Genomic DNA, 14,485 nt, shown 5'->3' on the forward strand with positions numbered 1-14,485 from the left:
GTGATTTATATCAAGAAATAAGCAAAAAAGATTTTACTGATGCTATCATGCTGACCTGTATTTCACTGAAATTCAATTTAATCCTTTTTTTTAACAGTTGCTTCCCCAGTTATGGTTAACCATTGACAAAAATTGGCATGAACTTTCTGGCATTCCAGAAAACAAATTGGGACCCACTGGGTTAATGTGAACTTTTTCAAGTATCACTCACCTGTGAGAAGAAACAACCATATCTATTCAGTAAAACTCTTATTGTCTTCAGCCATTGTTAAAAAACAAATCAACAAAACATGCGAGCTGTTGTTTGCTAACATGTTTAGGGAATTATTCTTCTTCCATCTAAGCTCCACCCAGAAAAAGACATCATAATGTTTACCAACAGAAAAAGGTCTGTAAGATAAATTTTAGAATAAACACAACAATTGTCAGGAAACAGCAAGAGCTTGTAGTTGTCAAAAAAGCAGCAGCTCTTGATTGACAAAAGTCAATTTCTCTTATGTCTTTAAATAGGTAAAAGGACTGCCCATTATTTTCATCATCAATTAATCTCTTGATCGTTTTCTCGATTAATCAATTAGTTTTTTGGTCTATAACATGTCAGAAAATAGTGAAAAATATCCATCACTGTTTCCCAAGCCCAAAATTAATTCCTCAAATGTCTTGTTTTGTCTGCAACCTAAAGATGTTCAGTTTACTGTCATAGAGGAATAAAGAAACCAGAAAATATTCACATTTGAGAAGCTGAAATCAGAGAATTTGGATATTCTTTCCGAAGAAAATTACTCAAAATGATTGATTATCAAAATAGCTGCCAATTAATTTAATAGTGACAATGATTAATTGACTAATTGTTGGAGCTCTAATAGGTACTAATTAGTAAAAACATTAATTGAGACACTGATTTGCTTATATGCTGCATGGCCAACGGACTTACTGCAGCGTTTGTTCAACACTGTGCATGCTCAGTGTCCCTGAAGCTCCGTATTGTTCTTAAATCCAGACCATGTGAACTTCTCGAGGCACCAGGTCACATGAACCTCAACTCCATTTGCCTGTTGCCATTTTCAGGCTTCTCAAGGGAATTACCAGTATCACTCACCATGCCTCACGTTCACACACACACACACACACACACACACACACACATACGCACGCATACGCATGCACTTTCCTTGGAACCAGAAGGGATAAATTGGACACTAGAGAAGCAATTGTATCCAGTGCACACTGAATGTCTGTCACAGCTGAACAAACACTGCCACAGCTCTGCTTTGCACTTACACAGGGACTGAACACCCATCGTATACACAAACACAAGTACGTTTACTCAGACACTCCGCAGTCCAAAGGTCTGTTCCTGCTTCTTCGCCTCATTTGTTAAAGCACTTTACCTATCAAGTCTCGGTCCGTTGATAGTACTCCCCAAGTTGTCAAATGGCTCATAAAGGGTAAGATGCTTATCTAAATCCACATCTTCTGTTGTCAGAAAATGGCTTTCCTCAGCCACTCGGCTTGTTAGTCTGTGCTTTTCTGCTTCACAAGCTACATTTTAAATTACATAAGAGCAAAAAGCGTTTAAGGCTTCACTTACAGGTAGTCCAGATTTATACCTTATATTACCTCTTTCTATCACAATGCATGAGACACTCTCTCACCCTCTGTCTCTGTCCCTGTTTCTATCCTCTCCAGTCCTCATGTTGCCTCAGGCCATTGGCTCAAGCACCAGTGGGATTTCTGGGGTGTTTGGCATTAGATCACATTTATGTTAAATATGCACATGAGGTAGGCTGTAAAGGCCAACAACATGCCTACTTCGATATTACTCCTCGTGTGTGGGCGTGTGTGAGACACGCTTGCATATGTTTATGGTTTTGGAGAGCTTTTCTCTCTGCAGCCAAACTGTAAAGTGACCTCATTAAAAAATTTTGATGTTTGACATTTACAGAACAATTTTGATCCTATATATCAGTGAAGTGGGATTTTTTTTTACTGATGACATGATGTGGTCTAGTTCCTTATGAAACATGATAGGACTGGCAGTAACAGGGTTGCAAATTTTGTTTTTTGCTTACCCAGTAGTTGAAGTCATTAATAATTTATAAGATAAAAAATGCATGTTTTTTTTTAACATCCCTACATTTAACTAATGTTGACACTCCATGTCATTGTGATTTTCAACATTTTGTAGATAATGCTGAATATTCTGCCTTTAAAAATGCCAGCTCATACCCAGTGTTGCACAAGTTGTGTTAAAAAACTTGTACATCACATATTACTAGCCATTACAAAATGGGCAAGGGTAATGTTTCATAGCACTGAAATAAATGTGAATATTTTCTGTTTTTTCACTCCTTTATGACAGTAAACTGAATATATATGGCTTTGGGAAACATTAATTGACATTTTTCACCATTCTCAGACATTTTGAAGACCAAACAACTAATCAATTATTCAAGGAAATAATCTGTGGATAAATGAACAATGAAAATAATCCTTAGTTTCAGACCTAGTTTTTAATGTGTCTTTTCAGTACATGGTGGTTTATGGTGAAAAAAATGTATGTGCTGGTTTTTGTTTGTGGCTGTTACCCCAGCTGTTTTCACAAGTGTTTTAACATCCCTACTGAAGTGAATGTTTACTTGAAATAGTAAAAGTAATGCATTATATTACTTTGTCACCATTAAAAGTAATATATTACTGTTACCCCCAGAACTGCTTATACCTAATATTCACTGCCAAACTTAAGTATTACACTTCAATCTGTAAAAACCTGGTGTTGTCATTGAAGTTATGAATTTGTGCCATTTGGAGACAGGTAATAAGGAAAGAAGAACAAAGGCTGTCACTGTTTTTGATGTGTTGACTCTAGTGCAGCTGGAACAGGAACTGTTGATGAAGCTGCATAAATTATTATCAAAGATGTGAGGCTGCAGTCCGGGCCTAATTGAAACCGGATGAATAATGCATACTGTTGGCTTTTTTTTTCTTTTTTCTTTTTTTTTTGGGTCACATTTGAAGGGCAGAGTGTAGCCTTGGAGCCAGGATGCACATGCTCAGGAATTTGTTTATTGTAAAAATGGGTGAATAGTGTATGCAATGCTGGCCTTTACATTTGGTCACATTTGGAGCACAGGCTCTTGTGATGCTGTGCTTGGGGGCCTGGACATTTGGAATTGGAGATGAAAGATCAATAATTATAGCAACAGTTCTCTCTGTAATTGTAACAGTGATCTTTGTATAGAATTTAAAAGCAGCTATCCTATGAAAAATCTTGCCTTTACCAGTCAAAATGCAAATGATGGTGGTATAATTCTATGATAACATTCTGCCATCAGATTAAGTAATGAAACTTTTGATGGGCAGCCTTTTGTCACACGTCAGCCATTCCCCAATTAATGAATATCACAACCACAGTAAAAAATATGCCATTCACCCTCCTCGCTTCTGTGTGTGTGTGTGGGGGTCCTAGATTGGGACATTTTGTCCCGGCCTGGCTAGTGGTGGTGTTGGGCTCCGTCTGAGGCAATTAATTCCAACCCAAATCAGATGGCTACTCATGCGTGAATGAGTGGGCTTTTATCTGGCTGAAAAGTTATACACTTGACAGGCGAGAAAGGGCTTAAGCAAGATGTTACAAGTACAAGAGAATGAGAACAGCAAGGTGTCAAACACAGCAGACAGCCATGGGTGTGCAGACAGGATGAGACACCTGTATGTTTGGGTGCTTTCATTCACTACTAAATTCCCATATTCAGTTTATTGAGGTCAGTTTCCCAAACCTGTTTTTTCTCTCATTACTTGTGTGCAATATTGTGTATTTAAAATATAATAATATTAATCTTTCCCCCTACTTTTCTCTCTCATCCTGTGAAGAACCTGGCAGAGGCGGAGTATTCGGTGGCTTTGTACATGTACATGCGTCTGTTGGGCTACCCTGCTGACCGCATCAGCATCCTCACTACCTACAACGGACAGAAACACCTCATCAGAGACGTTATCAACCAGCGCTGTGCTGGCAACCCCTTCTTTGGTCAGCCTAACAAGGTAAGGGCACACATGCACCAGCCTTGAAACATATAGAAATGAACAACATAACAGCTCCCCAAAAGTGAAGCCAGAGTATCTTGATTGCCCCCTTGTGGCTGGCTACAGTTTAGATCATGCCCCCTCCTTATTAGAAAAATAAATTTTTCCCAGAGATAGTTTCTGACATTGTAGGTAGTTCTTATCACACTGATGAATGTTCAAGTGTTAATTTTTCTAATAAGTTTGGTTTTAGTTATTTGATGCTATGAAAAAGTGTTTTCGTGTAATGACTGACAGCTGAGCCCTGCTGACACCTCAATACCTCATCTCCAACCCTGATCACTACTGCGCACACTCTGGCTCCAAATGATGTCACCAGGGCAAGATGGCAGTGCTTGTTGGCTTCATTTTTTAACAGTGGGAGGAAGTGGAGATGAGTTGTCCATCTGTGTTTATAGTCAGTGGCACCAGCTGACACTTAACACAGTGAATAGTACACAGTTGCATCCGGTGATTGTATCATTGTTTTTTATAAAGTATTACTATCATAATGCAAAATCAGAGAAAACTTACAGAAAGTGTAGCTTTGAGTCTGCAAGCTGAAATGTGCTTATTTATCATCTTGTAATATAACAGGCTAATATGCTAAAAATCTAAATCAAAGTTGTATTTTAATGTAAAACCAAGCAATTGTCACAAAACACATCATTTTTAAACAGTATTACTGCACTTTATTAGTCAGTGTTTGCTTGGCAGTCCTTTCTTGACTTTTTTTTTTACAAGGTAATTACTTCAAAGCACCTGAAAATTACTTGATGCAGATTCTGAATCACTAACCACATCTCCAGTTTGTTAAGCAATTCAATTCAAATAGAATGAAACAAAATGCTAATTCAGTCTAAAAAAGCTAGTTGAAGTGTATTCATGAAGTGTTGACAGTTACACATTTCTCGTAGCATTCTAACACTGAAACACACTCGATTCCACATGCATGAACTGTACACACTCCTAGCATCACTTGAGGGTGACACATTTCTTCTCTCCCTGTCAGGAAAGGATCCACGGTCCCAACAGACGTGTTTTCACCTCCTATATATGTGTAGAACTCAGACTAGTTTCAGCAGGAACATATGTAACACACGACATGCACACTAACACAGATTCTTCACACCTTCAGATGTCGGCTGCAGTCAATGCACCAGCCTTCTTTCCTCTGCTGCACTTAACAGAGAAATTCACAGCTCTGAAGTCTCGCAAGGCTTTTGCTGTTTTTGCCTCCCATTACCACAAACACACAGTCTCCTCTCTCATTTCTCACCCTGCACCATTTAAGTGTGTTTGTACTTTTTAACTACAAGTTTTCCCAGCTGTCCTCATTCTTGCAGTGTGACATAGAGCATCTGCTTAAAATTAGTGGATCTCTGTGATTCTTGCAGAGTGGAAATTTAATGAGCAGCTCAGGGAGGTTCTTTTTACTTTTTACTGCTGTAGGCAAACCAAAAGAGTTTTTTTTTTTTTTTTCGCCCTGGCCTTCATTGTCCTGCTCTATCAAATCATGAGACCATTGACTCTGCTGCAGGTCACAAGACCCAAATAGAGCAGGACACTGTGCACTCTTTCCCTGGCAGTTTACATACCAGTCAACTGCATACCTCTGTAAATCAAACTCAGTGAAGTGTGTGTAACAGTGTGTACGTGCATTCGAGAAAAGGATTTAAACGTGCATACTTGGAGAGTGGGTGTAAACTTTGTGCCATGTTCATCCCTGAAGGATACTGTTGGATTGTCTTCATCCAGCCCACGGTATCTCACCCCCAACTCCTCTTGTCTCTTTCCTCTCCTTCCTTCCTTTACATGGTGTTAAGTCAGCAGCCCGTTGGCACAGTCTCTCATCCGTTTTCTGTTTGTACTGCTAAATGCTTTTACCCGCTAGCCTCAGGTTATGCTTTCCTCTCCAAATTCTTTCTCCCTACCCACATTCTCTCACCTTTCTTTGGTCTCTGTTCTTTCGGCCTTTCACACACTTTAAAGTGTCACAGGCTATTTAGACATGCCAGAGAAAGAGATTGGAGTTAAAAGACAAGACAGCTGGAGTGTCACTGTGCCATAGTATCAGAGGGTTGGTATAACTCCAGTAGTCTTTATTAACACCGGCTATATTGATATGGAATAGGAGGGTAAACACGGGTGTTACCATTTATACTAGTTAAGGTCCTGTGCCATTTAGTACAGGAGAGCTTTTCTAGTGATGCACAATATGCACAATAGCAGCACCCTGACAGAGTCGGACCTGAATGGAACGGTACCTTAATTAGTATCATTGGTCACACCTGTCTTTAACGTGCTATTTAATGTCAAATGTCTGCCATGAAAAAGGTATTTTATGTTGTGTTGTTCAAACACGTTGCATATTTTTGTTGTTGTTTGTGTAGTTTGATTGCGAGGTGGTTTTCCCCACTTGTCAGTCTATGTCAATATGGTAGAGGAGAGTGAACACAAGCAATACAACAGCAGTGTGTCTATGGTTAGCCCTACTATATATATAACCCTAAATTCAGCTTCTTCATCTTTTCAGGGTTTTGGGGGAAAGATAATGCTGGTGTCCTACATTTTTTGTATTGTCAACAAATATGAAAACACTAAAACCAGCAATGTGTTAGACCTAAGGGCCATTGTAGACTATTTTCAGTCAGGGGTAAATACACATTTACATTTACCAGTGAGTACTTATGGAAGTACAATGGTTTATGTGGGTAGTTTTAATGATGAAACATGTCACTTAGTACAACAGTGAGCCTCACTGATGTTTTTTTTTAAATATTTTTGGAGACAAAATGGCGATACATGGAATGAATAAACAAGCTGTGTTTCATCACTATTTGCCAAACTTATTCTTAAACATATGAAGGCACAGACACAGATTCCAGTTTGTTGCTGTTTAATTGTCTAACAAGCAGGCAGGAAGTAAGTCCTTTTTTATGTCTTTGTGTGCATGGTTCATTCTACAACCTGCAGGCTTGGAGTGTTTAATGATCCCCTGTTGTTGTGTCTGTATTTTGTGCTGTGCAAGGCTGCATTGTTGCTTTGTCGTCAAGTAAATGTCGTGTTCTGACAGCTTGCCAGAAATTGTGCTTGGTCATGTTAAATGTCTTGCAATTTGAAGACATAAAGTGTCATTCATTGGACTGGGGGCCTTAGTCAGTATTCACGTCCAGTAATAAAGTGACTGGTGTCAGGCTGTTAGATTTGCTGAGAAGAAAGAAAGCCAGAGAGGGGGAGAGATGAAAAAGAAAGAGGGGCTCTTGTGGGAAAATGCTGAGCAGCTGAAAGGTCATGGTGCTGAGCATTGGGTCCACAGTGTGTCTGACAATATGTCACAATGGCTAAAAAACAAGCAGATGTGAACAGCCAGCCCATTTTACTGTGATTACTTTAATTAGACTGAAAAGGGGAGGAAGGGCAGTTAGCACCAGTCACAGTCCAAATAAACATATTGCACATAAACACATCGACTTAACATGTCTACTGAATGTCAAAAACATTGGCTGGCATGTTTGCAGTTATGCATTCTTATTCTGTGAATTTTAGTCCATTTGAGTTCTCATTCTGTTTTTGCTGTATTTTAAATCCCAGGGTAATATTTATACATCCAGGTAACTAAGTAGAACTCTGTCGCATTAATGGCAACTGCATTAATAAATAAATCATTATATCTGATCATCTCACCCTAATCTTACTCCAACAACAACAGTGATGAAATTATGACTGATTTTCCCCACCCCTCCATTGGATTTCCTTAATTTTTTTGAGAGCAGGAGACTCTTTATCAACCAAAAAGCAAGTCTTGCTGTGTGATCAGAATCAGGATATCTCACAGCCAGATAGGCCTACAGAGATGAGGTTCTCAACATGTCACTGCTTTTTCAGACAGAGATTAAATCCTGAGATACATGTGGATATGAAGGCATAGGAAATTAGATATATAACTGTTAAAATGGTCCTCCCCAAGAGTCTCTTGCAAAAAATTGAATAATCTGGCAGCCTGACTTCTGCACATTCCAGCACTTAATTGGCATGAATAACACATAGCAGGATGGACAGAGTGAGTAACAAAGAAAGACAGAGAGGAGAGATCCATGCTTGACCATCAGCTGAGAAACTGTGTGTCTCTGGTTGTGGTCACATAATCTTTTTTGCTTGGGAAGGTTCCTAACTAAATGAAATCACCTGAAATCAATCATGTGGCAGCCATGACAAGAACTGGTTGAATTCTCTAAATGCAAAAGAAAGGCGCTTCTTTTTTCTGTCTTATCTCCTTTAGCATAGTTCTCCTATTTCATAGACATGCTGGCCTGATTTGACTTGGCACATCAGCCCAGCACGGCAAGGATTTGCAGGTGTGTCTTGTAAATGAAGACAGGCTTGACAAAGCTCAATTCAAGTGGCTGTAAAACAGTGGATAAACAGTTAACTTCTGATAAATTCTCCACAATTAAAGACCCACAATATAACTTTGAAGAAGCCAATTCAGGAAATGTTGGGTTTTCATCAACAGTAACTTAACACTACTCTGATCAGCTGAAAGCGAACATGAAACAGTAAAATAAAGCAGATACCTGAAAGTACAAACAGTTACACAGGAGAGAAACTAAACCTCAAACTAGAGAGATTCAGTTAGAAGTCACAAAAGTACTAAATAACTGAACACACTTCTAAAAGCCTTTTAAAAACACCTTTCTCTCTGCTCTCCTGCACACACAAGTTGTTTGAGGGGAAGAAGAGGTGTTTGCCACCACAGCATGCTTGGAGGCAGAGCGGGCACTTTGGCTCCACTGCAGAGATGGTCCATTTTGGACGTGACTTGGCAAAAAGTGCCAATGGCAAATCCCAAATGGTCCCACATATGTTCAGTACTGCATGAACATTAAGAGGCTGAGCCCCAGTGGTGATAATCTGCGTTTAGTGTACGCTAGAGAACCTAACCCATTTGATGTCTACCAAAATGCTGTATGAGCATACAGACACTTTTAAAAAAAAACCTCTCTTTCTCTCTGCTCTTCTGCACTCACAAGAGTTCAGTGTTAGCCTTCCAGTACAGATCAGAAAAAAGCAGAAAGGCAAGCTTGTCTGCTAGCAATGGGAAAAGGGTCAGTTCTGTTGAAAAAATCCCTGTATATACACGCTAATTTTGGTGTAAAAACTGAACAGGTGGCAGGCATGATACAAGGTGGTTGAATTCTCTAAATGCTAATTAAAGGTGCATCAGTGCTTCCTTTTCTATCTACTTTAGCTGAGGATACACTGGAACATCGTTTACAAAAGGAATGGAGATAATGCTGTCCCACAATTCCCTGAGGCAGTCACATTTAAAGGGACGTACCATTCAGCTGTTCACAAAAAAAAATCAATCAACATAAAGTCCATTTTTTGACATTATAGTCACCACAGTAAACCACAGCAGCTGTGCAAAATCACATAGCCTGGTGTAAGTGCAGTTGGATGCTCTTAGCACTGTGGTTGTCTTTTCCTCTATCCTTATGAGTTGTCCTTCACATCTTTCCTTGACCTATTGATGTTTTCCATCGAGGTCAAGAAAAAGTGTTTGGGAAAGGACATAGGATGTGTTTTTTTTATTTTTTTGGGGTGGGGGGGATTGTTTTCTTTTGGACCAATGTCTTTATGACAATGAGGAGAAAGAGGGAAAGGCTGATGCTAATGATTCCCAGTCAAATAGCTTCTATTTTCAACAAAACATGCACACAGATACAGGGCTCATACTATATTCTGTGTGTGTGTTGTGTGCGTCTTTGTATCCACAGACATGCATGTGCCACAATGACATGACCTCTGTAATTCACTCCCTGGAAGATTTCTCATAAATAACTAAACACCATGCAAAATGCTACGCCTTGGGGAGATTCTCTATCTGGGCTTCGTTGTCACTGTCTGTGGGCTAAGAATAACTGCCTCCTTTAAGCACCCCTTCTCTGCTAAACAAGTTGCAGTGTTTGGGTTTAAACCAAGCAGTCATACCCCTTATCCAGTCCACAGTTATAGCCTACTTTAACAAAGGGTTAGTGAGTACATCTCTGTTTGCTACATTTGTGTGAACATGTGCGTGCATGCAAACCACCCCGGCTGTTTGACTTGATCATAAAACATTTGACTTGAACATACAGCCCGTGACGCCTCATGCTACTGTAAAACCGACATATTGTTGCCTCTGGTGCTGCACCTGTTCTACATAGCAACAGGGAGACACAAATAAATATTGGGCTACTACATCATTTGCCCCATCTCTCTCTCTCTTTTCTGTGTTCACACACACTCTCCCCACACTTAACTCCAAAAAGGGTAACAGGAACGTTTTGGCCAAGGGAGTTCCAGGATCACTGAAAGTTGCATTAGCTAATAGGAGGTAATTGTGACCACAAGATGATTTATTTAGCATGGCTGGTTCACAGGTTGGTTGTTGTAGTCTTGGGCTTGTGTGGCTTCTTAGTGGTAGCTGACGTCCTATTGATCCACTGAGGAGGAGTGGATCTAAAGAGGAAAGGCCAACTTCTTTCTGCTCGGCTTTTTGTTTATATAGCCTCTATTTATGTGCTGTCTTAATTAATATAGGTTTTGGCTAACAGTAATCCTTCTGACTTGGTTGCCATTTGCCATTACCATGACAAAGTAGGGGGCAATGCTTTTAAGCAGTGTTCTCAATGTTACTTCACATAGAAAGACTCCCAGTGATGATGAGACGATCCTATATGTTTCTGAGAAACCATGTTTTTTTTTTTCTCCAACACTGTGATTGGTTGTGCAGAGATGTTGATAACATGTAGACTGTAGGAGCAGCCTGTTAGACAAATACAAGTACAGCTAGTACTGTTTCATTTTTACAGTGTTAAATTTAATCAAATTCCTCACTTTGTAGCAAGTTTCAAGTGTAAATGTAGTGTGTTGTCTTTATTATGTAAGGTTAACTGCTCTAACAAAGTCAAAACACAGCTCTGTTCTTCATGTACGGGAAGGAATACGCTTCTCAGTGAGACAGGATTACCAGGGTATAAAAGCAAATTGGCTGACATGAGTTTCCTTTTGCTTTGAAAAAAAATCCCACTGAGAGCCACTTCCCCTCCGTTCTCCGTCTCCCTGAAATAATCTTTCATCCAGTCAAGCAGCGTGGCCCCCAGTACCTTGGCCCCCGGGTCTCAGGGGCCCAGGTAAGAGGCTAGTGGCAGCAAATGCCCTCTAAGCCGTATTAGCCCTGTTGGCTGCCCATGTGGCCCGCAGCGATAACAGCAATAACAAGAAAACACAGGCACCATCGTTCATCTTACTCCCCTCCCAAAAATAAAGAAAAAAGAAAGAAAAAGAATTTAAGACGGAGAGCAGTCACGCTCATGTTTCTGAACATTTCAGCTAAATCCCTCCACCTACTGAAAATGCACACACTCATTTACTTTGCAGAATACATCAGCTGCCATAGCTTACTTAGCATGTCTTTGATGCTTCTGTGTATATTTGTTGGGTTCCCTTGTTCAATGATGAATATGTTTGTGTGTCTGTGCAGGTGACAACAGTGGACAGGTTCCAGGGTCAGCAGAATGACTACATCATCCTCTCACTGGTCCGCACCAAAGCCGTGGGTCACTTGAGGTAATTACTTCAATGCATGCAAAGCAGAAAACCTTGCCTAACACAAAAACGGACAAAAATACTTGTGTAGTAGGATCCACAATTTAGATGCACATCTCCAGACAAACAACACAGCAGAAATGTAGACACTCTTCTCTCTTTAAACAGCTGCTCTCAGGAGGTTTTGCCCTTTTGTCATGTGTAACTGCTGGAAGTTTGCTAAAGGAGGAAACGACAATAACACTGTGGCTGCCTTGAAGTATGCATGAGCTTAATTTGACACAAGGAGGATAAAGGGTGCTTCAGGACAGGAGTACTTTTTGTCCTGGTTAAGAGAAGCCATTGTGCTCTGATGATTGGGTTGAGACTGTTAAACAAAAAGCTCTGTTCTGATCAAAGACATATCATATAACAGTCATTAAGAGGCATGATGGTTAACCAAACTGCAGCAGCAGGTTTTATGTCTTTTCATTCCATGTCCCACTGCTGTATGCTCAACTATACCTCTCTTAGTCCTCGGCTCCATCTCCTTATCTCTCTGCTTCCTCTTCAACTCACTCCCGCCTCCTTCCTCATTTCACTGAATTGATTTGTAGTGAAATGGCCTCTCACTCCTCAGCTGCCATGAGATCCTGATGAGCTCTTCACACTTTATATTCTGCATGTTTTAATATCAGACAATTGAAGCCCAACTCTTCCACAGCACTTAAGCTTGCTGTGCTGACTGGCTGTGATGTACAGTAACTACTGTTTGAATTTGCACAATTCACATGTTCATCACAGCTGTGCTACCAGTATGCACCCATCTTAACATTGGACAGTCTGCAAATTGGAACCCCAGTGCTAATAATAAATCATTCCATTTGTAGCTAAATACATGCCCCCCTCCCTACGCCTCACCCTTGAACATGGTCGTATTTAGCTGCCAGATAAAACACTTAAAAACTCAATTTTATTCTTTCCTCATCTCCCAGATAAAGCAGTGAATGAATGTAGCTAAGGATGAGAAGTGCAGCGGCCGACAGAAAGTGGTACTTTATCTTGCTGGCAGTGCCTGCTCTCCTCTCGTTATCATTCATTTGATCTTGTCTTACACTGGTTATTTCACTCTGCCTTCAACACCAGCCCACTTAGAGGGGGAAGGTTGTCGAAGTTTTGGCAGAGGTTGTCTTTGTAACAGTGTTCTACAACTCCAGTTATCCTGTGAAGGGTGTACAATAGCACTAGATGTATTATTCTACTGGATAAAAGATTTTATCGTACACTGAACTTAAAAGCCCTAAAACCCTCATTCTTCAAAAAGCTTCTTACTCTGAGTTTACCAAAATCAGTGCAGCTGAACCAGAGATTTTTCTATGTATGACTTATAACATGACACCCACATTAACCAAAATTCAACTCACCCACCAATGATTTGGGTGTGTTAGGTCACGGTCACATATGTGTGAGTGCAGGTGAGTGACCATCACCTGTCAAAGTGAAATGTGGGTAGTGCAGGATGTGCTGCACAATGAAATCAGTTTGCTGGCTTCTTGTCTGTTTTAGGGGTCAACCACGCACACTTATTTGCTATTGGTTGAGGCTGTGATCTCTGATGATGAGCTCCACGCGAAGCAGAGATGCAAATCTGCCTTGCTGCCCAAAATGAAGGTTTTATTCAGCCCTTTGCTCGTATAGAATTGAAGTGAGTAGGAGGTGAATATGCACCAATGATAATTTTGTGTATGTGTAACCGTGCTCTTATGCTACTAGCAGCTAATGTAGGTATGGCTGACTAGCCTCAAACAGAGAGACTAGACCAGTTTTTTTTTTTTTTTTTTTTTTTTCCCCGTTTTAAAACTTGCCATCTTCGGTCCCATTGGACATTGACTCAAGCTATGTCATTTGAGACAGCTTATCAGGCTTTGTGTGGCTCTCTCAGGAACCACAAAAAGTTGTATCGTGGATGTATAATGGAGGATCTGGACACAGCATTGCCACTCATGGTATTTACACAAAATGTCTTATCAATCCTGTTTTTTCATAGTTTTGCTTTGCCTTTATACTCATTCATACCTTGGTGTCCCTGACACTTCTGAATGGTCAGCTTAGTGGTTGAAAGAGCAGTGGTTCATGGGAAATTCTTGTGCTGTCCATTGTGTTTTTCCCATACTGGGATTACTGAGGTATACCACTGAGTGCTACCTCACCATCCTCCTCTGCCTCCCCCTGCACTCTCCCCTCTTCCTGCATCTCTCCTCGTGGCAATCTGCTGCCGTGACAACCACAGGGGACGCAGCTGACCACACGACGAGCTGACCCTTGCTTTGACAGGAGGAGCATTCCTGCTGATACACACAGGCACGGTCACATGCAGGAGCACACTCCTTGACAGGGAAGCACAGATCCAGACACACTCTGACATGTACACACACACGTGTGGAAACACACACACAAACGTATTTGTCCACTTTGCCCTGTCATGTCACAGCACAGCCCAGGTGGGCGTCTCTCAGTAGTGTCATGTCCACGGGCTATCATGCTCCACAATTGGTGCATCTTTTCTAGAGCTCTATGCTCATTGGTTGTAAGATGTTGTAGTTTGTCGCTGTGGAAATGTTGTCCTTTCAAGTTTTGTACTGTGCCTCAAATTTGCAGTAATTTTACATAAACCTAATGTATAAACCCTGCAAAATGGTTTCCATAAGCCGTTATTCCCCCCTGTACATATTCATGGAACTCATCATGCATATTGCAAGAATTAATCCTCTTAATCTCATGAAGTGCTCAGGTGGACATATTCCACATTTTTTGGCTGCATCTCAGCATGTGTATGTGTTGGTGTGTG

The 14,485-nt window shown here is 40.6% G+C and overlaps 1 protein-coding gene across 2 annotated transcripts in view; it reads left to right on the forward strand.

The window, feature by feature from the left end:
* aqr (aquarius intron-binding spliceosomal factor) overlaps nt 1–14,485 on the forward strand; it is a 69,160-nt gene that overhangs the window by 43,162 nt on the left and 11,513 nt on the right. For both annotated transcript variants that reach the window (XM_084742435.1, XM_084742436.1), the window contains exons 32-33: nt 3,874–4,044; nt 11,594–11,679. In XM_084742435.1, coding sequence (XP_084598561.1) covers nt 3,874–4,044; nt 11,594–11,679 — 257 coding nt within the window. The remainder of the gene's footprint in view (nt 1–3,873; nt 4,045–11,593; nt 11,680–14,485) is intronic.

This window comes from Lutjanus erythropterus, chromosome 18, assembly GCF_056507025.1.
Source record: "Lutjanus erythropterus isolate fLutEry1 chromosome 18, fLutEry1.hap2, whole genome shotgun sequence".
In the NCBI taxonomy this organism is placed as follows: Eukaryota; Metazoa; Chordata; class Actinopteri; order Lutjaniformes; family Lutjanidae; genus Lutjanus; species Lutjanus erythropterus.